At 41.7% G+C, this 26,552-nt stretch overlaps 1 protein-coding gene across 1 annotated transcript in view; it reads right to left on the minus strand.

Annotated features, from left to right (window-relative positions):
* The window catches only part of DSCAM (DS cell adhesion molecule), an 836,416-nt gene that overhangs the window by 258,430 nt on the left and 551,434 nt on the right, over nt 1-26,552 (minus strand). Inside the window, exon 11 of the mRNA XM_063702725.1 lies at nt 7,363-7,536. Within this exon, the coding sequence (XP_063558795.1) occupies nt 7,363-7,536 (174 nt within the window). The remainder of the gene's footprint in view (nt 1-7,362; nt 7,537-26,552) is intronic.

Raw genomic sequence — 26,552 nt, forward strand, 5'->3', positions numbered from 1 at the left:
TCAACTGAGGTCAGGAGTTTGAGACCAGCTTGGCCAACATGGTGAAACCCCATCTATATTGAAAAAATATAAAAATAAGCCAGGTGTAGTGACCGGCATCTATAATAATCCCAGCTACTCGGGAAGCTGAGGCAGGAGAACCTCCCTCACCAGGTACTGAGCTCCCTGCTGTAAGCCACCATATGTGCCCAGGTCTGAGTGCTGCCATCCACTTTCAGCTATCCTCCCACGGAGCTGTTCTGCCCCAGCCCAAAGCATGCACTGCAAATCCCTACAGCTTCTCAATCCAGATCAAACTCCTCATTCCCCCAGAGCCATTTATTTCAGCAGGATTACTGAGGGGAACACTGTGGCTGAATCGCACTCCATGAATTGGAGATGCTGCTCTCTCCTTAGCTAATTACTTTGGATGCCTCCAGCTGCAAATGCAAAAACCCTGACCCACATTGGCCTAGACAGCAAAGGCAATAAAGTCCCAGGTGATCTCATGTACTGCCAGACATCATGGGGTCAAGAATTAAATGAGATAAACCTCTTTTGCAGAGTCCCATATTAAGAATACGGAAATCTTCTCCAGAAACTCCTCAAAAGAATTGTTTTTAGATTTCATTGTGCAAATTCTGGTTGTCTGCCCATCCTTAAATCAAAGGGAGCTGCTGCGTTTGATGGGTCCCGGCCAGGGCTCACACCCAGTGGCTTTGATGGATTCGGACTCTCCTGCTTAGGCAGGTGATCTGGCCTGTGGTGGGCTTCCCTCCAACACAAGACAGCAAAAGAGTTCTATTGTCACTGAGTGTACAGTGTCCCGGGGCTGCTGTAACAAAGTTCCACAAACTGGGGTGCTTAAACAACAGCAATTTATTCTCACACCTTTCTGGGGGCCATAAGTCCAAAATGAAAGTTCTGGCAGGGCTGGAGTCCCTCTGAAGTTTCTACAGGAGACCCCTTCCTTGCCTTGCCCAGTGTCTCTTGGCCTGTGGCAGCATAACTCCAATCTCTGTCTTTGCCCAGCTATGTTTTCCATCTGTGTCTGCACCCAGATTGTCCCCTTTTAATAAGGACACCAGTCATATTGGATTAGGGATCCAGCCTACTTCAGTAGAGCCTCATCTTCACTAATTATATCTGCAAGGTGCAAGTACACTACTTCCAAATATGGTCACGTAAGGTACTGGAGGTTACAAATTCAACATACAAATCTAGGGGGTGGACGGGAAATAATTCAATTTTTAGCACAGAGAAAGGAGGGAAATTGAAACTGGAGCAGGGATCAAATTGCATCTGCTATATGGACCCTCCTGTTTTACAAATTCCTTTTTTACCCCAGAGAATCTTTAGCTGGTGGAACTTCAGGCTGACTTAGGAAGTGAAATGCATATGTTTGGGTGGAGCTCAGGATGCCCTACCAAGGGCGTAGCAGCTGCTGAGGGGTTTCCTTCACTAAGCAATGTCCCCTCCAGCACACTTATGTTCCCTGGATTCTTCCCATTCTCTGCTTCTGCCTCCAGAAATTTATGCTTAAACAGTTCTGGGGGCCAGAAGTGCAAAATCAAAGTGCTGGCACAGCTGCAGTCCCTCTGAAGCTTCTGCGGGAGACTCCTTCCTTGGAAAAACTCCCAGCAAAGTTGCAGACGTATCTGGCAACTGGACTTGAGAGTGAAGCAGGAGGGATCTGAGTGTTGCATATGTGCAGGATAAATTGTTGGGGGAGGACTGCTGGGGGTGCTGGTGACTGAATTTAGGAAAGTGCATAAGCTGGGTGTTCTCAAACCTGGGACACCTCATATTCTATTTCAGGCACTAATTTGTCATGTTTGGGAAGGCCTTAAACTATAATTCAGAAATGATGATTGATATGGTTTGGATCTGTGTTCCTACCCAAATCTCATGTTCAATTTTAATTCCAGTGTTGGAAGAGGGGCTTGGTGGGAGGTGATTGGCTCAGCAGACTGAGTGATCACAAGGAGCCTGGGAAACATGTGGGGTTAATTCAAGGTGGCCAAAGCTTCACCATGGGGGGCAGCTTGGGGGCCGCTTGGGGGCAGCTTGGGGCTGGGCTGCTTCCTCCTCCAAGAAGTATCACAGAGCAATGCTACCAGGACTGGAGATTTCCATTTAGCTAATTAGGGGTCAGGATAAAGATTTGTGGGTCCTGGTGGCAGTGGGTGAGGGCAGAAAGTAAAAGAGGTTGACTATGGATTATCCAGGCATAGATACACATGTTTTCAACAGAAAAGGAGATGGGTTATTATATGTCAGGCCCAACATATCTGCCCTGGCAATGGCAGGGCTTGAGAGTGGCCTGAGGTCAAATCATAACATGGAGATCTGTCCAGAAATAGCCAAGACCCTGCAGACGGTCAGGTCAGAGCTGAGTGAGTTGGTGCATGCACATGTGTGCACTTGCATTCTGACAGTACAGAAATCTGATGGGCACAGCGACCCACAGACCTTCCTGGATTCGGCATGGAGGAGGGAGACCACATTACCTAGGCTGGACTGGAGCCCACGGGCTAACTTTGGGAGCTTGGGGGTTCATTAGATTCCAAGAGTAACTGACTCTCCAGGGAAGCGCCTGTTCCTGTTTGATAAGCGGTGCTCTTTTGTCCTGCATGCAGGGATCAGAAAGGACCTATGCAGAGCAGCTCACAAAAGCAGAGCGGCTTGTTCACTGTGGGCCACAGGTTCACGCTGAAACCAGTGTTCCCGGAAACACGAGGCTTCAGATCAGCCAGTGGCAGAAAGTTGGGAGCGGGGAGGATGTAATTTGGGCACCTGAGACAAACCTTAGGGACGGCTATCCATTTAAGAGATTCAGTGGGTTTTGGAGCTGTGAAAGGAAATTAAATTTTGGGACCCCAAATTTGTTTAGCCAAAGAGAAAAGTCAAGCTGGGAACCGGGTCACGCAAACCTGCCTCCACCTTTTGGTTCCTAAACAAGATGGCTACAAGATGAAAAGCTACATGCTTCCCTCATATTTTGCCCACAAGGAAATTCCTGGTGAGCTGTTAAAGCTTCCCCATGGCCATGCAACTTGATAACCTATCTTTACAGGTGCAGTCGCTCCGCCCACCAGACACAAATGTATAACTGAACGTTCCCCTCCCCATTTTGTCTGCGATATGTAAAATGCACATTCCCCACAGTTTTCCTCTGCCCCTTTTGTTTATGTGAAAGCTGTGTGCTTCTCAATATCTCGTCCTTTCCCCTTTAAATGTGGAGCCCTCAAAATCACCTTCGGAGAAAGGAATAGACCTGTCTCCTGGGAGCATCCTCAACTTTGGCAAATAAATATCCTAAAATGATTGAGACTTGTCTCATTATTTTCCTCGATTGACAGAGCTATTTTTTTTTTTTAACATAAAGTCATTCCCTGGGCCTCAAACAGTTCCTGGTTGGGGAAAGGGGCACATAAGTGGCAAGCTTCTGTAGCCCCTGATCGGCCTGGAGCATAGGGCAGGATGTCATCACCAGAGGCCAAATTTGATTGCAAGCAGAGCCTACTCCCTCTGCCTTTTCTGCCAAGCCTCCTAATCGTTATCTCACATAATTATTTTGGGTAAAACATAAACCAGAATTGTGATGACAGTGTAGACTCACAGGCAGGAACCCCAACAGAGCTGGAAAGATTTGCATGCAGTAACCTTCCATCTCATTGATTGCTTTCCATGACAATTCCACACATGCTTGCTGGCTTTCTTCTTTGCCTGTGGCTTCCTTATGCTTGATTCAATAACAACAACAAAAAGATGTGTGTGTGTGTGGTGGGTGTTTATTGTTAAAATGCTTTATTTTTGGAGTGATGTTTCTTGAAAGCAGTAAGAAAATTTCCCATATAGGAGAAACCCTCCGTGCAGGGTTCGCAGGATCTCACAGTGAGTCCCCAGAAGCAGGTCCCATCCGTAGAGTTTGGGTCTTTAAATTATGTTTACAGCCAGCACCAGGCCATCCTGGAGTCCAGACTTGCTGCAGGAGCAGCTGTCTTAATTTCCTGACGTCATCCAATTAGACAGCAAGGTCTCCCCTATTGAATTTAGAAATATTTGCAGCCCATTTTTTAAAATGACTTATAGGAAGGGGAGAGTACTTAATGCGTTTATTTAGACCAGTAAACTCTCCTTTATATTTATTTTTTTTTTCAGTTTGAGATCCTAAAACACTTTACTGATTGTTCTTAAACAACTAGGGTTAGGCAAAAGACATTGGCCATCAGAGTTTCTAAAGACACCACTCCAGGGCTGAGCTTTGGGTGAGTATTAGACAAGGATGAAAATACCTCCCCATGGGCCATGGAGGTCCTCTTTCTTCTTCCCTTTTCCTAGCCTGTGGCCTTTTAATTTTTTTTTCAGAATAACTTTCTGGAAATGCTCCTATGCACTGTGCCATCAATATACATTTTCTCTTTCTTTCCAACCAAAGAATCATTTACTCTATGTATGTATTGGAATACTTACTTAGAATATTTTATGTCTTACAGTGTGTTTTCACATGTGTTACCCTGTTTAATTTTCATGATAACTCTATGAAGGTGGCATAGTTCTTCCTATTTTCTAGGCCCAGAGAGATAAACTAATACAAACAGTCATGAAGAGGTGCATTTAACTTATTTAAACCCACCTATCCATGACTAGCTTGTATTAGTTTAAGAATCTAAAATTTGGCCAACTCTACCATCTCTCTTTGAAGTGTGTTCACTTTAAATGTTCTCCTCCCCCATCTCCTCCATGTACTGTAGAGCATTCGAACAGAGAGTTACTCTTGCCTAGAGTCTTTCAGTTTCTTGTATCTGGCTTCTCTGTCTCCTGTCCCTGGAATATCCTCTCTAGCCTCAACAGTCCTGCCTTTTGAAGGCCCTTGTGTCTTTAAGACCGAACTCAGATGCTGCAGCTTTTCGTTCCATAGTTTCTTAGTCAACTGGGGCTGCTGTAACAAAGTGCCACACATTGGCGGCTTATCAACAACGGAAATGTATTCCTCACAGTTCTAAGACTGGAAGTCTGAGATGGGGCTGCCAGCAGGGGCAGGTTCTAGCATCCTCCTCCAGGTTGCCACCTTCTTGTATATCCTCGCATGGTGGAAACAGAGAACAGGAAAGCTCTCTGGGGTCCCTTCGATAAGGACACTAATTCCATCCCTGAGGGCTCCCCGCTTGTGACCCAATCACTTTTCAAAGGCCTCAGATTCTAATATCATCACACTGGGGGTAAGATTTCAACATATGGACTTTGAAGGGACACAGACATTCAGTTCATTCCACACGGTCACTGATTCTACAAACAGTAGCAAATCATACCCTCTTCCATGCACCCTGGTGTTCTGGGCTCTGTTCCACCAGTTGTGTATTCTGCCAGACAGGAATTGGACATATACCCACTCAATTATCCCCAGAGAGCAAAAGCTCCTAGAGGGCAGGGGCCACCTCATCTCCTTAGCCCTCCCTGATGCTGCACAACTACCACTGAGTACCAAGATCTGGAGAGAGGACATGCGGGGGCATCGTCCATTCTTGAAGCCTATTTTCCATGAAGCTTTCCTTAATTCCCCCAAGCTGACATTTCCACCCTCCTCTGAATGTCACAGACGTGATCCATGTGACTCTTCACCCTGCATTGTAATCAGTGGCTTCTATCTTCTTCCTGGTTATCTCCCCTTCCAAAACATGAGGCTTGTCACTCATGAGGGTAAGGCCCATGGTTGATTGTACTTGTATCCTTCATAGGGTCTTGTATATATTGAGTCCTAGATATGTGTTTATGGACTAAAAAATTGTCTTATGCATTTAAAATCGATTAAAATAACTGCAAAATACACCCCTTTCATTGGGGAAAGATGGACCGACTCTGGTCAACATTGCTCCTCAGATGTTAGGTTTCCTTTATAACTTTTAACAATTACCATTTCAGCTCTGGATTTAAACAGCACCACAATTTGTTATCAAATTCTTGCACATCGTTTCCTCCAGAGCATACGATTTAAAAGTCAAAAACTAGGTATTGAGTATGTGCAAAATATATTCCAAAACAACCCCATTTCACAATTATAATCCGTTTCACAATATAAAACTTTAATAAATAAACACTTGGATGTTTTTACTGTTCTGTTGGAAACAGTGGACTAACTAAAATAAATTCTTCGTGAGTTAGGATGGACACTTGTCTGTTTAGCTAGCCTTTCAATATCACACACACACAAATACACACACCCCTGAATGCCACTTTTAAATCTCATTCTTCTAATAAATCATACAGTAGAGACTTTTCCAAACTATCCATAGCAGAATTAAAGTTAAAAAAAAGAGGAAATCCAAGGGCCAGGCAGAGTGGCTTATGCCTGTAATCCCAGTGCTTTGGGAGGCCAAGAGGGGAGGATCAGTTGAGGCAAGGAGCTTGAGACCAGCCTGGGTAACAAAGTGAGACCCTCATCTTTATAAAAAATTAAAAAAAAAAATAGCTGGGCTCAGTGTCATACACCGGTAGTCTTAGCTACTAAGAAAGCTGAGGTGGGAGAATCCCTTGAGCTCAGGAGTTCGAGGGTGTAGTGAGCTTTGATGGCACCACTGCACTCTAGCCTGGGCAACAGAGTGAGTCTCTGCCTCAAAAAAAAGTGGGAGGGGAGTCTGAATAAAGCCTTGTAATCAAGAAGAAATCACAGTTCATTCAATGGAAAATTCCATAAATGGGCATAAGCCATTCACTGTAAACTAGATGCACCATCATTTTGTTAATAAGCACAACTCAGTAAAATTTATTCACTTTATATCCTTTCCTTGGTTGCCAGTTACCAATGTATGAAAATAATTTCATTATAACGCACCTTTTTCTATATATTGGGCCAGCAGCGCCAGCATTAAGCCTAGTCTTACACATTTCTGTCTTGTAGTTGTTCGCTAGTCACTTGATTTTAAAATGATCCTTAAAAGGAAATCCATGGACAAGACAGCTTGCAAATAATAAAATGCATGACAAAAGGCTTTGTAAAGAGCACATCTGAGACCATGTATTGAGTTTTTCCACAGGAAAATCAACAGGGTAGCAATGTGGGTGTTAAAGGCAGAGACCTACTCATCTGCTAGGTTGCCCAGAGCCCATACCAACGGCTGTGAGAACCAAAGGAAGAGAAGAATGTGGCTCATGCTCCACACACAAGGGGCCCTGGGCACACTGTCAACAATTAGCTGGATGTTTACCATCCTCTTCAATCATGTTTCCAGAACAACAAAACTTTAAACCCAGCTATATCACACCAATGGGTCTTCTTTTGTGTTGCTTTTAAACAGGTATGTATGGAGACAATTGAAAAAGGAAGCCCCCAGAGACCTATGTATTTAAACTAGGTAAAACGAAGCATTTCTTCTCTCTTACTTTTAACCGTGAGGTACATGGACTTGCTGACGTCTGCGCCCACATCGTTGCTGACCTTGCAGAGGTAGTAGCCACTGTCTTCCTCCACGACATGCTTGATCAGCAACGACCCATTGCTGAGAACTTGGATTCGGCCATTTAGGGCAATTGGCTGGAACTGGGGAACCCCAGCACCTGAGACAGAAAAAGAAAGAGGAGCAATGATGCAAACGAGAGTAAGTATGGGAAGACAAGGAGTTCAAGTACACACAGACTCATAAAGAGACGCTTCACACTGATCCCATAAGGCAGTCACGGGATACACCAGGTTTTTCTTTCTTTCCTCCAATATTAAAATTCTTGTTTAGAGAGAAAAGCATTTATTTAAAATGACAGTATCTCAGACTCTGAGATAAAAACTAACAGAACTTACAGATAGTTTCTCTACATAAAAAGCCAAATTTGATGAGTGTTAAGTAGCTGATAAATTATTCAAAGAAATCACAGTAGAACAACCACAGAAGCAGACAACTCTCATGGTGCTAAATAAATTCCTTGTGTTCCCAGGGACTTAATATGAATGTAAACAAGGAGTGCTCCAGGGACATGGCATTTGAAGTCTTTGCTCACTGCACATGTCTGAGGCTACAAAGAGAATAGGAATATTGCAGGTTTCTCTTTAACGATGGTTATATTCCGGTCTAGACACACAATACACCATTAATATCATTTAATGTTATTTAAATAAATACATCAGATTAGTGCAGTAAGACAGCACAGAATTAAAACACCTCTCTCCTCAGAGTGCTTCCATGCAAGGAGGGAATGGCACAGATATGATATGCTATTATAATGAATGTGGTATGACTCATATGAAGGATTTATATACAACTGGGTAAAAAAAAGGATTTCAGAAATAATGAAACAGATTATGAAGGTCCTAGAAGAGTTCTGGGAAGATGCTGACTGGATGAACCTGCCATGCTGCCTGCTTCTGGCCGGGAGGAGGTGGGTGGGCTGGGAGAATGGGATTCAGGCCTTGAAAGACTCTCCCAGGGCATTTTTCTTCTCTGGCCTGAGTATCTGGGGACTTGAGGGGAAAGCTCTGGGGTGAGGATCTTCCTGGAGGAAGCTCAACGTTTGGGTCAAAGATGTGTTCTAGAGAGAAGGTGCTAGCTTCCTGGCCCAAGAACCTACACGGGAGCTGAACAAGTCAGACGTCTCCACAGGCCTCAAGCAGGAAACTTCAGACTTTGCATCTGAGGACAGGAGAATGGGAGACACTTCCTCTTGCTGTCTCCATACCCTAATGACAACTTGTATATTGGTCTCACTCGAGCTCACAATGGCAGAGACTGTGGCTGTGCCTTCCTTTCCCGTGTTTCTGGTTTAGATTTCTCAGCAACTTGTCTCTAGCCCCACTGAAGAGACAAAAGAAATTGATAAGGTACCTAAGGGGACCTTACACATTGAATAAGGAGATCAAGTAGAATCCCCACAACAGGTGGTTCCCATCAAAATGGAACTGCTAGAGGGGACAAAGGACAACCTGAATTTTTTTTTTTTTTTTTTTGAGATGTAGTCTTTCTCTCTCACCCAGGCTGGAGTGCAGTGGCACGATTTCAGCTCACTGCAACTTCCGCCTCCTGGGTTCAAGTGATTCTCCTGCTAATCCCAGCTACTTGAGAGGCTGAGGCAGAGAACTGCTTGAACCTGGGAGGCAGAGGATGCAGTGAGCTGAGATCATGGCGCTGCACTCCAGCCTGGGCAACAGAGTGAGACTTCGTCTCAAAAAAAAAAAAAAAAAAGAAAAATAATAAGAAGAAAATAAAAGTACACGAATGTAGATTGATAGGAATATAACTGTATTTACTGACAGATAACATGATTTTCTACATAGATAATTGAAAAGAGTAAGCAAAAAAGTTGGTATAACTATAAAATGAGTTTAGCAAAGTCATGGGATACAACATCAATATACAAAAATCAATCTCAATTTTATTTATGTATAATAGTAACAACCAATTGGGAATAAAAATTAAAAAGAAAATATATTGGCAGAAAACGATAAAATATTTAGAATAAATTTAACAAAATATGTGCAAGACCAGCCCACTGAAAATTGTAAAAGCTGTTGAGAATAACTAAATAAGACCTAAATAATTAGAGAGTTATACCATGTTCATGAATAAAAATGCTTAACATTTTCAGGAAGAGGTTGGTAATCTTTTTCTGTAAAGGCCAGAGAGTAAATATTTTAAATTCAGCAGGTCATCCAGTCTTTGTCACAAGTACTCATCTCTGCTACTGAATCATGAAAGTAGCCATAGAAAATACAGAAACAAAATAGCATGATTGTGTTTCATAATAACTTATTGGCAGGCCATGATAGCTCACACCTGTAATCCCAGCACTCTGGGAGACCAGGGTGGGGGCAAGACTTGAGACCAGGAGTTTGAGACTAGCCAGGGTCACAGAGTGAGCCCTCATTTCTATAAAATTTTAAAAATTAGCTGGACATGTTGGGTCATGCCTGTAGTCTTAGCTACTCCTAATGCTCTGGGAGGCTGAGGTGGGTTTAAGGTTACAGTGAGCTCCACTGTACTCTAGCCTGGGTGACAGTGAGACCTTGTCTCTAAAACAAGTGGAAGAGGAGGAAAAGAAGGAGGAGGAGGAAGAGGAGGAGGAGGAGTCTTCAAAAATACTGAATCTGAGAAGAATTGATCTTTGTCCTAGCATATAGTGATAAATGTTGGTGATCATTATGAGGAAATAAGATAGTCTAAAAAACTTATTTACGAAAACAAAAACAGGATGTGGGCCAAATTTGAATTGTGGCCCATAGTTTTCTGATATCCGTTTTAAAGGTAATTAAGAGAAATGTAAATGTAGGATAATTGTACATTTAGAAGAGGGAACATCTACTAACAAAACTCACATGTTTGCATTAGTTCTTTATTACATATCTAAAATATGAATTTTCATAAAATGATTCTAAGTAGAAAAAGTTTTTAAAATTCTTCTTTTCATAAGGAATTCAAAGTCAGGGATAAAAACATTTAAAAACATAACAGTATTTTATTATCTCTTCAATATGTTTCCTTCACTTGAGCTAATGAATATTTTATAAAGTGAGACTAAAAGGACAACCATTTTTATCCCTAAATCTGCTCCCTCCTTGGAAATATCAAATGTACAAAATTCAGAATTATACCAGCAACTTGTATAATGTAGATAATTTAAAACTTAATTCATATGAGACTTTTATGCGGCAAAGAAACATATGAAAAAAAGCTCATCATCACTTGTCATTAGAGAAATGCAAATCAAAACCACAATGAGATACCATCTCATGCCAGTTACAATGGTGATCATTAAAAAGTCAGGAAACAACAGATGCTGGAGAGGATGTGGAGAAACAGGAATGCTTTCACACTGTTAGTGGGAGTGTAAATTAGTTTGACCACTGTGGAAGACAGTGTGGTGATTCCTCAAGGATCTAGAACTAGAAATACCATTTGACCCAGCAATCCCATTACTGGGTATATACCCAAAGGATTATAAATCATTTTACTATAAAGACACATGCACACATATGTTTACTGCAGCACTATTCACAACAGCAAAGACTTGGAACCAATCCAAATGCCCATCAATGATAGACTTGATAAAGAAAATGTGGCACACATGCTTCACGGAATACTATGCAGCCATAAAATAGAATGAGTTCATGTCCTTTGCAGGGATATGGATGAAGCTGGAAACGATCATTCTCAGCAAACTAACACAGGAACAGAAAACCAAACACCTCATGTTCTCAATCATAAGTGGGAATTGAACAATGAGAACACATGGGGACACAGGCAGAGGAACATCACATACTGGGGCCTGTGAGGGGGTGGGGCAAGGGGAGTGAGAGCATTAGGACAAATACCTAATGCATCCAGGGCTTAAAACCTACATGATAGGTTGATGGGTGCAGCAAACCACCGTGGCACATTTATACCTATGTAACAAACCTACACATTCTGCACGTGTATCCCAGAACTTAAAGTATAATAATTTAAAAAAAAACCTTAATTCATATGAAAGTTCACAGAAGATTTTGGTGCCTTTTTTTTTTTTTTGAGACAGGGTCTTGCTCTTTTGCCCAGGTTGGAGGGCAGTGACACCACCATAGCTCACTGTGGCCTCGAACTCCTGGGTTCAAGCAATCCTCCCCCCTCAGCCTCCCAAGTAGCTGGGACTACAATACCGGCAGACACTACCATACCCCGCTAGGTCTTTAAAAATTTTTTGTAAAGATGGGGTCTTGCTTGGTTGCTCAGACTGTCTGAAACTCTTGGCCACAATTGATCCTTCCACCTTAGCCTCCCAAAGTGTTGGGATAACAGGCACGAGCCATTGTGCTTGGCCTCAAATGCCTGAGAAAAAATAAATACATCAGTATAAGAGTGGTTGATTTTGAAAAATAATTAATGAAAGCTATTTACTAGTTTACTTATTGGGATTTAAAGCATGAGAATTTTGGATTAGGGAATCTGAATTTTTTGTCAAAAATTCAAACAGTAAAAAAGTAAATACCTTCAGAGAGATTACAGACTTTCTAATATTTTCTAAACATAAAATAATGTATCCTTTGTTTTTATGCAAATAGACTTTATTAATTACTGAGCACCTGTACTGTGACAAATACTGGGCGAGGAGCTACGGCTAAAAAGATCATGACTCCCATCTCTTTTTCTTCTTCCCTATCTCCCTCCCTCTCAGTCTTAACTCTGGGGAATTCCAGCTACCATGTTGTGAGCTGCTCTGTGGAGAGGCTCCCATGGGAAGGAACTGGGAGTTGTTCTTCAGTCAACAGTCTAAGAAACTAAAGCTTATCAACCATCACAGGAGTGAGCTTGGGAGAAGACCCTCCCACAGCTAAGCTTTGAAATGACTGCATCCCAGCCAACCCCTTGGCTGCAGTGTTGGGAAGACTGTGAACCAGAGGTCTCAGCTAAGCCACACATGCATTCCAGACCTACAGAAATGGGAAGCTATTAAATGTATACTAGCTTAAGCCACTAAATTGGGGTAATTTGTTACAAAGCAATAGATTCCTAACGTGTAAAATTAGGTAAGTTACATAATATTTCAGCTTCTTAACTTGTAAAATGGAAATAATAATAGAACCTTCATTATGGGATGGTAGAAGCACTGAAGTTCTTGAACTATGTATTGGTATGGCTTATAGTAAGCAAACAACATTGTTGTGCATTTTAACATTCTCTTTTTAATTATTTAATAATTTTAAGATTATATGGCTCTCTGTCTTTCCCATTCCACAAGAATAGGGACCATGTTGCAACGAATGTCTCCACTCATCAATCAGTCCATCAGTGGAGAGAAATATATAGTGGTAGGCAATCTGTATGCCTAATTCAGGGAGAAGAATTTTGGACCAAAGGTGATGCATATTCAAATCCTAAAATATATTACCATATTTACAATAAACTGCCTTAAAAATGTACAAACGTTATCTCCTTCAGTGCTAGCTGAGGGTTAATTTTTTCCTCGTACATGTATGCTATTAATCTTTTAAGTCTGCATCAATACTATACATCACTATTTTAATTTGCACATTTTGGCGGATTTTTTTGTATTTTTGTTTGTTTTTGTTTATAGATAATTTTGAGCATCATGAATGTATTGGCCATCTGTATTTGTTCTTTAGTAAACCGCCCATTTATCCCTTACCCATTTTTCTACTGAGCTTTTGTCTTTTTCTTCATTTTCCAAAGCACTTTGGGTTATAAGGAAGTTATTTTACAATTTTTTGTAAGTTATTTTACAATTATTTTACAAAACTCTTTTTTTGTTCTCGTTGCTTCAATCAGAAGAGGATGTTGAATATTATCAGCTAGTTTTTAACCATATATTGAGATAATCATGTTTTTTTCTCCTATAAAATTAGACTGCATTTTTAAAGAATTTGGTTTTTATAAATTATCAAATTACTTCTTGTGGATATTGTGTTCATTAGTGTGAGGATAATAGATTTATTGGAAGTTAAAATTAAGGAAAAAGCCTTCAACTTTTACTTAAGTGCTTAAATTTGTAACACACTTTGAAAATCAGTAAAGGCTATTAATGTCGCTCCCAAAGTTGACTGTAAATTGAGAATAGATTTAGTCCAATACACACAACCTGAAAACTCAACCAAATATAGGATTGAAAAAATATAACCATAAGATAGGTAATCTAAAAATTTCAAATTATATAAAACTGTATTTAAGAAACTGAAAACCAAATAACATGCTGGTATGGTTTGAAAAATTTACATGAATATCCATGTCAACAACACATTTTTTTCCTTTTCTTAAATAATTTTCACCAGAAGAATGCTTGTAATAGTTGAAACATTTATATTAAAGAATCACAACATAAAATTAACTACAATGCTAAGTTGTCTCAATTAAATAGCAGAAAAGGATGATCTGTTTATTCCTATCTAGACTGAGGTAAGTTTCTTTATTACTAAAAGGTCCTAATGAAGATAGAAATAAAGTTTCAAATGCATTTAAGAAAACATTAAATCTTTTCTTCATCAGAAAAATGAACCTAAGTTGAAGGGTTATTGCATCTGAAGATATAATTGTGGTTACTAAACGGAATAATAGTGAACACACTGCCAACCGATTCATCTACTATGAGGACTACAGTTCCAAGGGTTAGCATTTGTTTAATTTGAGGGAAGTAGACTTCGCCAGGGTTTGACAGAATTATTTATCAGTCATCTACTTTAGATTCAGCTTTATTCTAAAGAGTAAAATTTAACCCACAGCATCAATATGTAAAATCCTGTAATCTTCTTAGCACAAGGTAAGCACTTTAGGTAATTAGCTAGAAGATACAATGCGGTAACCAGCAGTCATTAATTAAAACACTGTCAATTTTCTGTGGCTAGCAGGGGTCAAGTGGGGACAATTTCAATGCTCCCTTACATGAAAATAAAATGTTAAAGCATTATGTAAGGCACATACTGAATTGCTAGTTATATTAACACTGGGTCACCTTTCTTATTTATTGCAAATATATGCATAGCTGTGTTCACATTGACTGAGAGTATGGGGACAGTGGAAAAAGAACGGCTGATTGTCACCAAATAAGCCCACTTTGAAGGCAGCAGCAAATAAGAAAATTGTTTCATTTTTGTTCCTTCACTGTTAAGTCTTTGCTGGTCTGTAGAGAGGGCACTTGGATAAGAGTCAAAAGGGTTAGGTTCTCATGCTCTCTGAAACTACCCATGCCTTACAGCAAGTGGCTTATTTTCTCTGCATCCTTAATTTCATCATATATGAATAAGGAGAATAATCCATTTACATATGATGTAGGATTGTTGTGCACATAAAGTGAAACAAGATTGTATGAATGTGGGTATAAATGCCTGCATGCAAGGAGAGCTTGGTCAATGAGCTCATCCAGAGAGGTCCCCTTGTAGGGTGAAATAAGACTGAAGAGTCGCAGGACCATGGAAAGGAGGTCTCTTTAGCCTCACCAATGGTTTGCACAACAATGGTCAGGCGGTAAGCTGTTCTTTCTTTTCACCAAGGAATCAAACACAATCCCTTTCATCCTTATGGAGAGAGTGGTGTTTTCCTCAAGAATGCATTTGTTTTTCTTCTTTAGGAAGGGGGGTTTCCTCTCTGAGAATAGTTGGGGGATTGCAGGAAAGCATTGGGTAAAAAGATAGAGGTTGCAATGGAAAGATAAGAGAAAAAGCAAGAATAGCAACAGCAGTTGCACCTAAATCAGGTTTAGTAGCTGAAATACAATGCTTATTCAGTGAAGGAGTGCTGAAGAGTTCTGTTACAAAGAAGAATCCAGAAGTGGACAGAGGTATAGTCCTGAGACACTACTGGCTTGGTTCCAGGCTGGAGAGCTATTTCCAATCCCTGAGAAAGAAGCTTCCACCACTGTGCAGGTAATATTTATGACACTGAAAGTTTGTGTCAGATGCTGTATGTTGATCTTTAGCACTACCACTTTCCCTCTAAACTCTGCCCTAAATTGCAGGGCTTGAAAGCCTGAAAACTACATTCCCTGGCTCCTTTGTTACTAGATTCTGGTTTACATTTTACCAGTGAGAGGCACTTAAAAACAATTTTGAAGGTGCAAGGGTGGAAAAGCCATTATTTTGCTTTAGAAGCAGCAAATTGATGCATGGGTCAACCCCAAACATCAGGTTTATGGCTGCCTGTGGGAGAACTACAAATTACTGCTTGAGCACTAGAAGCAGCTGTTAGCAGTGATGGGAGAAGCATCTTAGTTCCTACACTTCTCAGGTGCTTAAAGGGCCGCGCAGTTTGTCCACGCTTCAAAGGATTTTGCATGCCCCTAATTCCCTTTATTAAATCCCTCCTTGATAACACACCGCACCATGCCCTAACTGAGACACCATCCAGGTTACTTCTTTTGTAAATTTGCACATAATTGTGTCCACTGTGCAATCCAGTCATCTTTCCTTAATACCTTCATTTCTATGTTGAAGAAGGCTATCCAATGAAAACAATGGAAATTCCATGGTCTAGATTAGTGTCTAATCAGGATTTGTTACAACTTGCTAGTCCACTAGCACTTCAATGTCTAATTCTGTAACTAATATGTAATTATGTAACTAATACATAAGAATCCTTTTTTTTTATCAGCCAGAGGGAATTGGCCCTTCACTCACTTATCAGATAATTGATCCATGAACTGAACACAATTCGGCACTCCTCAAGGGGTCATGTGATATTGGAAGTGGTTGAGGTGGCTCAATTATGCAGATTCCACCAGTGCTTTGCCTTGCTCCTGGGAGGAGCCCTGCAGCAGTGTCTACCATTCAAGGTCTCCAGCCACCATTTCCCTGGAGCAAGAGCCCCCCAAACATTTGTCTTCAGTGTGACCGCCTATACCTAGAAGAAGGCTTCCAGAAAGTTTCCCAGGAAATAAATGAGGAGGAAAGATGGAGGAGTGCTGAAAAATAAAGAAAGGAAGAGCAAGATGGGCCCCAGGGTTGACTGTCCTGGTGGCTCCACCAAGGCTCAGGGTAATTACACTTCCTTAGGTGAGGACCCTGCAGAGGTCCTGCAGCAGCTCCCAGGGCCACTGAGATGCTGATTAGGGTAGCACAGAGGAAGGCAGGTTTTCTGCTCTGCTAAGGTTTTTCCTACCATCAAAGGAAGAAAATAAAACAATATATGGAACACTCACTTTCTCTGTTCAGCTTACAACTTGTTTTCAAGAACTCATTATTTCTTTGTGAGGCCCCTTGTCTCTTCTTGGGGAACACACAACACACAAGCAGAGCTCCTTTTGTTGTGCATGAGGGATCCATATTGGACTTTGAACTTGGGTTTATTTTTACCATGTGTGTCATAGAGAGATGTTGCCTTCTTCTCCTTTTTGGATTATTTGAATTCTTTCCCCATATTAATTCAATACTTGCATCTTATCGCCTAATTGGAAATCGGGGTACTGGGTGAGAGCCGGGACTTGATAGCCTGGATCAGAGGAGTGCACTGGGGCAGAGCAGGGGATCACTGCTGCTTCAGGAAACGAAGGGCATGGAAGAGGTCAAAACCATGGGTGTGGAATCTTGGGGTGCTCTAAACAACACAGAGCAAGACAAATGGTGAGTCTAGGAGTGGGCATGGTGAGAGCACTGAATGGTGTGCAGATGCACAGGCAGGGGTGGGACAGTGGGAGGGCAGCAGCCTCCACCAGGTCAGGCTTGTGGTCAGAAGTTTTATTCTGGTGATCCACACTAAGAGGATTAAGATAGGGCCAGGATTGGAGCCACTGGTCCCAAGGAGATGACCAAGACAAGGGTCAGAGACAATGCAGAGACCCAATTTCCCAGAACAGGGATGCAAAAGAGACACTTGTCTGAGCAAAGCCTGTGGAACTGGCATTCAAGGTCAGAGTGAATGGCAGAAAAGGCAAAAAAAAGAATGAGACGAAATGCCTTGGACACTGAACCTGGGGGCACTCAGGCACAAGGCTGGGGCAGAGTGAAACATGCAAGGGTATACAGAGCAGGACAAAGGGACCAGAACTTGGGGAGAAGCCTTGGAGGACCTGAAAACTCAGTATCATCCCAAGTGGGCCCTATGAACGTGCTCCCTATTGAGCTATTTTAATATAAATCCCCTGCTTTCCCAGAGGAAAAACAAAAGAGAATTTTATTTAAGCAAATTTCTGTCTCTTGATAATTTGCTTCTTTCCAGACTCATCTTTTGAATGTACAACCTGCAGTGTGTTCAGCAGTGTGATCCACAGGTGATCCTCAGTGTGATCTGCAGTGTCATCTGCAGTGTGATCCACAGTGAGATCTGCAGTGTGATCTGCAGGTGGATCTGCAGCGTGATCCGCAGTATGATCTGCAGGTATCCGCAGTGTGATCTGCAGTGTGATCTGCAGGTGATCTACAGTGTCATCCACAGTATGATCCACAGTGTGATCTCAAGGTGGTCTGCAGCATGATCTGCAGTGTGATCCACAGCGTGATCCTTGGTGTGATATGCAGTATGATCCACAGGTGATCTGCAGTGTGATCTGTAGGTGACCTGCAGTGTAATCTGCAGAGTGATTCACAGTGTGATCCATGGTGTGATCTGCAGTGTGATCCACAGGTGATCTGCAGTGTGATCTGTAGGTGACCTGCAGTGTAATCTGCAGAGTGATTCACAGTGTGATCCATGGTGTGATCTGCAGTGTGATCAGGTGGATCTGAAGCATGATCTGCAGTATGATCTGCAGGTATCTGCAGTGTGATCCACGGTGTGATCTGCAGTGTGATCCATGGTGTGATCTGCAGTGTGATCTGCAGTGTGATCACAGTGTGATCCGCAGTGTGATCTGCAGGTGATCTGCAATGTCATCCACGGTATGATCCACAGTGTGATCTCAAGGTGGTCTGCAGCATGATCTGCAGCATGATCCACAGTGTGATCTGCAGGGTCTTCTGCAGTGTGATCTGCAGTATGATGTGCAGTGTGATCACAGTGTGATTAACAGGTGATCTGCAGTGTGAGCCCTCTCTTAACTGCTGAGGAAGGGACTGATTTGGTCATCTCACCAGAGAGGTCTGAAACTGGTGTTGGCAGAAAACCTGCTCTAGAATTAACCTGCTTGAGGGACTTGGGCTTGTCCTTTCCCGCATATTTCTCATGGTCTTCTGAGACATAGGCCATGAGGACTACAGAAGGTCCCAGGGATGTCCCCTGGACATTGGGAGGGAAGTTGTGGGCAGGATCAAGGTGAGCCATTCCAGGGCACGCCCCTAAAGTAGGAGGGGACTCCAGAGAGGGTCACCTGAGCAGTTTGGCCAGTATTGAGCACAGCATGTGTCTTCCCCTTCATCTTGCATGGAAACGTTTAGTTAACTGTCTGGAGTGCCTAGTTTTATTTCTATGAATCTCTCAATAAAAGAATCAAGTTCCTGTTGCCCCCTGTGATGAGTCTATAACCACAGGGGAGGATTTCTCCAGGTGGGCTGACTCTGAGCAGAAGAGGGTGCTTTTAGGGCCCTAGTAGTAAGGGACAGCCAGGCCCTCTGGGGGACTGTGTGTGGTGAGTGCAGAAGTGACAGCCTCCAGCAGCTTGTCTGGGGGCAGTAGGAGAAGAAGGAGCAAAAGCAAACCTGTGTGTGCACCAAATAATGGTGGATTCTCTGGAGCCTCCAGGGAAATATGGAGTTGGGGAAACTACAATGAGCAGAAAGGACACAGGAAAAGGCGCAGGGAGAAATACAATCTGAAGAGAGACAGGAAGAAATAGAGTCACACCCCATTGCAGCCCTTTGTATGAGCTACAGAGTGGGGAAAATAGAAACTCCTCTAAATTAAGAACAGCATTACCCTTGCTGGGAGAAGAAAGAGATGTGGACAGCTACATAAGGACAAGCTCAACAAAGATTGGCTGTAGACAGCTCTTGACCCCTTTCCGCCCAGAAAACCAAGGAGGACAAAAGAAAACCAGATGCCGTAGCTTATAAAAATTCACTACCACTGACAAATGGAAAGAATGCAATAAAATTATTAATGTTCATAAAAGAAAAACTTGGATACATGAAAGAACTATCCATGGTACTGGCTGAGAAGACTCAATATTCTAATGACATCAGCATTCTTCACGTTAAGCTTTAAATTTATGATCCTCCAAATTTTCCAGATTTTTTTGAAACTTGATAAAGTTATCTTAATATGCATCTAGAAGGAAGGAACAAACAAAAATCCATGCAGAAAAAGAAAGGACATTTTTGAAAAATAAAAGTCACAAGGGGAGTACTGTCAAAACAGATATTAAAATAGAAAGAGATAAACTTCTAATATGTATGGTGCTGAACAGGCAATTGAGTGTAACAGAGAGAAGGCTGAAACACAGACTCCAGTATTCACATTTTCCCCTTAGACAATAAGGTATCGCAAATGAAAAAGTTTGGGCTCTTCAATAAATGGTTTTAGGACAAATGGCTAACCATGTAAGTTCATGATAATGGCAATAATGATATTAATAATAGCTAATATGTATCGACTAATGGCTATGTGCCAGAAGCCATAATAAATGCTTTCTGTGAGTCATCTTACTAAATCATCACATTTATCCCCTTATTTTATCTGTTTCAGCTGCAAGGATGCTGTGGTTCATATGGGGTAGGTAATTTACATGCAGTCACGCAACCAGACAGGGTTGTATTATGGCTGGGGTTTGAACTTATAGCCCAGTCTCCTAACTGATGATTTCTACTCCTCCTTCTAGATTCCTACTTTATTTATTTTACTAAAATCAAGTCCAAATTTAATGAACCTTTGTATATAAACAATAGAATTTCATATTTGAAGATGGAGGCATAAACCAGCATTTCTTCTTCTCTTCCTGGGAACAACATGAAAGCAAATGGGAGAGAGAAGCCTAGAAAAATGTAACCTCTATTTCCTATGAAATTAGAAAATAGCTAAACTTCCAACTACAGAATGGGTAAATGGGCAACCAACAGGGTAATTGAGCAGAAGAGCATGTAGGAAGATGAGGGAATCAGGGCCACCGCTGTGAACTTCAGAAGTCCCAGCAGAGTGGGTCACAGGTGAGAGCAAAGCCTCCATCAGTGAAAACAGTGTGCACAGGCGGGTGTGGGTGGCACTTCCCCAGGCCTGATGTGGCTTAGAATTTTAGAAGTAGGGTTAGCTGAGGAATCAGGCATTTGTACAAAACAATCTTTTTCTGGGGACATGGATTTTCTTCAAATGTAAGTACAGTAGTTCCCCCTCATCCACATTTTCACTTTCCATGGTTTAAGCTACCTGAGGTCAATTACAGTCTTAAAATAGGGGAGTATAGCCGCATAAGATATGTTGAGAGAGAGAGAGAGAGCACATTCACATAGCTTTTATTACAGTACATTGTAATAATAATTTTATTCTAGTACTCATAATTTTTGTCAATCTCTTACTGTGCCTGATTTATAAATTAAACTTTATCAGGGGTATGCATGTGTAGGAAAGCGCATAGTATATGTAGGGTTTGGTGCTCCCCAAGGTTCAGTCATCCCCTGGGGGTCTTGGGGCTACTGTATTCAAAAGGAAACCAAGACCTAGAAAAGATACAATAAGCAAAATAGAAGAAAAAAACAGAACAAGAAACCAGGTATTACGACTTAGATGAAGACTGTGAATAAAACAGTCACTTGTCTATAAAGCCATGGCTGAAGAAGGGTGAACTGTGAGCTGGCAGAGCTGGAGAGAAAGAAGGAGAAAAAATATAAACTCACAGCAGTGAAGGCAGAACCAGAGCAGGCACAAAGAACAGACCTTGCTGGGGAAAAGACAAGGAGAACAGAAATGGAAAAATATCGAACAAATTAAAATGGAAATCAATGAGTTAAAAAACCAGAGAGAAAATGACAGCTACAGAGACTAGGTGGCAATCCTATGGAACCAAAATCAGAGACCCTGAAGAAGAAAATTAAAGCAGGGAAGAGAACACTTAGAGATACAATTCATGGGAAAAATGTTTTTAAAAATAACCTGAATCTACATATTAAATAGATGCACCACATCTATGGGAAAACTGACCCCAAATGGAAAACACCAAATTATAGATTAAAAATTTACCAGACTTCAGGGCAGGTGCGGTGGCTCACATCTGTAATCCCAGCACTTTGGGAGACCGAGTTGGGTGGATCACGAGGTCAGGAGTTCGAGACCAGCCTGGCCAATATGGTGAAACCCCATCTCTACTAAAAATACAAAAATTAGCTGGGCGTGGTGGTGCATGGCTATAGTCCCATCTGCTTGGGAGGCTGAGGCAGAAGAATCTCTTGAACCCGGGAGGTAGAGGTTGCAGCGAGCCAAGATCATGCCACTGCACTCCAGCCTGGGCAACAGAGCGAGACTCCATCACAAAAATAAAAAAAGAAAAAAAAAATTACCAGACTTCAAAGTCAGCTCTTTGGTGCACAGAACCAAAAAGATTAAGTTCCTTCTACAGGGAAATCAGGCAGTCTGTGCTCCCTCCAAGGAGACAGTGTGAGCCGCCAATATCTGTCCTTTGGGCGTAAAAAGGCAAGGAACAAACCATTGCAAACCAGAAAGAGGTTGGAATATTCTTCACTATGTCCAAATAACTCGTACTGAGCACAAAATCAGTCTAACACGGAACCGGCAATTGCAAAAGTTGGGCATATGGCTGCAGAACAGAACATAGAGGGTCTAAGCTCTGACAATGTAGAAAATATTCATCAAAATCTAGGATATTTAGAAAATTTATCATTGCTTATACTGGAAATTGACAGCTGTATCTGCAAAGAGAGGAGCCCAAAACCCTGATCTTATCCCAGCCACAGGTCTGCCCTCCTGGAGTCGTCCTGTCACCGGCACTTCCACTCCTCACTGCCTGGGGTTCTCCCCTTTTTGTCACACCCATAGTAAGTCCATCACTCAAAGACATTCAGAACCCATTTGTCCCTCCTCCACTGCCATCACCCTGGTCCCGGCCACATCACAGCCAAGGCCTTAGAACAGCTCTCCAGCTGAAATCCCTGTCCTCCACACAGTCTGCTTTCAAAACAGCATGCCAGTGTGATTCTTTTAAAGCATGAGGCAGATCACACCATCTCTCTCCAATTACCCAGCTAGCCTCCTAGCTTCTGGCTTCAGCACAGCAGCAGCTGAAGAGACCGCATCACCATCACAACTCTCATTGCTCACCATACCCACTCCCCCCTTGGGCAGAGCCAGGTCCTTACAATGACTGATGGGGACCCAGTGCAGGAGTCTCCTCTCCCAGGACTTCCTTTCACTAACTCTGCCACAGCTGCAATGTCCTCCTTGGTGTTTCTGGATCGTTCCAGGCATCACCCTCCCGGCCTCGCCCCCTACCCCCCCAACTTGGGAACTAGCTGGCCCCTCACCTTCCGGTCTCCCTCGGAGGACAGGAGCACAGGACTCATCTGTCTTTAAGTCTTTCTTCAGACTTTCCCTACTTCTGGGGTATTTTGACAATGCTATTTTAAATGCAAACTACTCCCCATTGTCCTCCAGCGTCACCCCCTAGGCATGCTCTGACTCTTCTTTTTGGACATTCCCACAACCAAGTTTCCCTGAAGGTCAGAGACTCTATGGACAGCCAGAGAGAGCAAAGGAGGCCCAGGCCAGGCCCCAGGCTGATGCATCATCTATTCTCTCGCATTTGCAGTCCCTCTTTGCTTCTCAGCAGGTAACAAGGAGATGGCCCTGAACTATTTTCCCTCCAGTATAAGTGACATACATGCAAGAGAATGGCATTAAGCTGTGGACTTCTGGGAGTACAGGTGAGACCCACTTCAGAATGAAGCCCTGATTTTTCTTTTTTTTAAATCTCTTTTAGGCAAGAGGCCTCATTTGTTCATGTAAATAAATAAATCAAAAAAGAGAATTGAATGTCTTAGACTTTGTGTATCTAGACCCAAGGTCAAAAATGTAATGACTTTTTTTTTTTTTTTAGCAAAGATTGTTTCATTTCTACAATAGCTACCTTTAAACTGCAGTGATTTACCCTGGAATTCTGCCTCCCCTGAATTAAACTGTTGCATCTCTCAAGGAAACAAGCTGAATCCGTTTTGTTTATACAGTTTTGTCATTTATGAGGGAGCTGCACTTCAGCTCTTAGTGATCATTTCATTGAAAGAAAATATGTTCCATAAGCAAGGCTAAATTGTTCTTAAGAAATAGATTTACTGCCTGCATAATTAAAATAACAATATACAATATTTCTCTATCAGACTGGAAAATGTCAAAAAAAAAAGCCTAATATCTAGTATTATTTTGGTTATAAGAGACAGACATTACTGCAAACTGAGGTGAGTTGTGTAAATGAATAAAATGCTGGCAAATTGTCAATACATATCGAAAGTTATAAAAATTATTTACTTCTTGAGCCAGCAACTCTACTTATAGAAATTTATCCCCAGGGATAAATGAACACATATACGAAGATAAATGTGATAGAAGTCATTATGATATCTTTCTTTTCTTTTTTCTTTTTTTTTGAGATGGAGTCTCGCTCTGTTGCACAGGCTGGAGTGCAGTGGTGTGATCTCAGCTCACTGTAAGCTCCGCCTCCCGGGTTCATGCCATTCTTAGCCTCCTGAGTAGCTGGGACTACAGATGGCCGCCACCATGCCCGGCTAATTTTTTTGCATTTTTAGTAGAGACGGGGTTTCACCGTGTTAGCCAGGATGGTCTCGATCTCCTGACCTCATGATCCGCCTGCCTCGGCCTCCCAAAGTGCTGGGATTACAGGTGTGAGCCACTGCACCTGGCCCATTATGATATTTTTCTAAAAGAAAAACTGGCAAAAACCAAAAATATGACATTCAACAATAGTGTTGGAGATATCCAGTTGCCAGGTATCCAACATCTCCTCTGACTTAGGAAAATAACACACATTATGTCCATGATGGCTTATGGACCCTTTATAGCCAGGGGCGACCCGGCCAGCAATCCAGAGAGATGCTGGCAAAATTGATCTGTGACGCACTTCTGGAAAGGACCTTAAAGGGAGGTGACTCGTGTGGGAGGGGCAGCCATCTCCCTTTGCTCTTCCTCCTACAGGGAAATGTGAAAGGAAGTTGACACTATAGCTTGGTGGCCATCGTTTGAGGATGAAGAATGCTGCTAGGAGAGGCAGAACTCTTCCTAACACATAAGGAGTTTGGTGCCTGATGACTTAGCCAAGCCAACAAACTAGTCCTGAGCTGTCGACATCCAGAGTCCTCTTACGAGAAAAATAAACCCTTGTGAATTTAAGTGGCTGAACTCAATCTTAACTAAAGTAATTAGATAAATGTAATTATTGATGTACTACAATAAACATTACACAGACATTAAAAAGTCACGGAGTTCAAGGCCAGCCGGGCCAACATGGTGAAACCTCATCTCTACTAAAAATACAAAAAAATTAGCCAGGCGTGGTGGTGTACACCTGTAATCCCAGCTACTACTTGGGAGGCTGAGGCAGAAGAATTGCTTGAACCCAGGAGGCGGAGGTTGCAGTGAGCTGAGATCGCACCACTGCACTCCAGCCTGGGAGACAGAGCAAGACTCTGTCTCCAGAAAAAAAAAAAAAAAAAAAAGTCATATTAAGCACCATATTTGTTGTTATGGCAAGACATACATAGTATATTGTTGACTGAAGAAAGATTATAAGCCAGCAACAATCATCAAAATTTTAAAAATGTATAATGTGTATCTATGGGTATGCAATTGCCTGGGGACAGGACTGACAGTCTAGAGACAAAAAATGTTTGCAGCAGTTATCTTTAATCATCTTTGAGTGACGTTATTGGGGGGAATTTAACTTTTTAAAAAATTGCAATTTCTAATTTTTTTCTTTGATGACTTGATATTGCATATGAAATTTAAAGACAAAAAAGCTACTATTACAACCTAATTTTTAAGTTAGTGGTAAGAAGGGATAAAATGTCAGTAACACCCAAGACAGACAAAGTATTATTTAATCTATGTAGAAACACTTCCAAATAAATAAGACATAGAGATAAGCGTGCAAGTAACATGAATAAGAAATTTCCCAAAGGAGAAGTAGAAGTGGTCTGTTAACATAAGATAAAACATTTTAAACAACATTAACAATCTAAGTATGCAAATTAAAATGAGAGGGCATTTTCAACCATCAGGTTGTAAAGACTATTTAAAAAAAATGTTATCTAGTTGGTGAGGATGCTGGGCCACGTTTACCCACCCATACTGTTGGTGGCCTAAGTGCCCTTGGGCAGTACAGAGTAACAGCCTTGTATACGCTGGTGCCTTTTCACTTCACTTACACATATGCGCATTGAATTAACATACAGGAGTGTTCATTAGCTGCAGTGTTTATGAGAGTGAAAACTGTAAACACCCTCAGGGAGAGAGAGAACACCTGCATAATGACAAGCATTAAAAATAATGTCGAAGAAGGCAAATGTCATGGAAAATGTCCATAATATCAAATATGCACCTCCATAGAAACTAAATTAAATTTATGATGTTTATCTGTTTCCATGTAATAATGCACAATGGAGCTTCAAATACGGCAGGAAATAAAAAGTCATGGGGGCAGAGACTCTGAATAACAGGATTTTATTTTTGAAGAAGTCCTTTGCACATGGACAGTGGATGTGGTGTGTGACAGGGGAGTTGCTTCAGGGACTTTTAAAAATTTAGCTATTTTCCCAGTCAGACAGTGTCTAGCACCCTTCCCCACTTCTTTACCTTCCTTCTCAAAAGAGAGACGCCAGGAGGGTTGCAACAAATGTACCATTTATTTTTCCTTTGGTCATTGTTGCTTCCATAATGAGAAAATGCAACATGCTATTTTAAAAAAGAAACATCTAGAGTATAAATGATGATTAAGTCAACACAAATACAAATACCTCACAATAATTAAACCTAGATACTAGGTCTTAGGTTATTGGGAAAAAAAGGTCATGATTGACTGATTATTTGATCTCACCAGTACATATCTGGCCCTCAACTAATAAAGTACTGAATTCAAGTGTCTAAATGAGAAAAGAAAGAGAACTTCCAATATGTTTGCAAGTACCGTTAAGGAGGCGTTCTGAAGAAGCCACCCTAATGAACAGAAATTGTTTTTCCAAAGTCTAACATGATTCCACTCTTCGTTTCCATGTCATACATTTCTACTTG

Source organism: Gorilla gorilla, chromosome 22, assembly GCF_029281585.2.
Source record: "Gorilla gorilla gorilla isolate KB3781 chromosome 22, NHGRI_mGorGor1-v2.1_pri, whole genome shotgun sequence".
Lineage (NCBI taxonomy): Eukaryota > Metazoa > Chordata > Mammalia > Primates > Hominidae > Gorilla > Gorilla gorilla.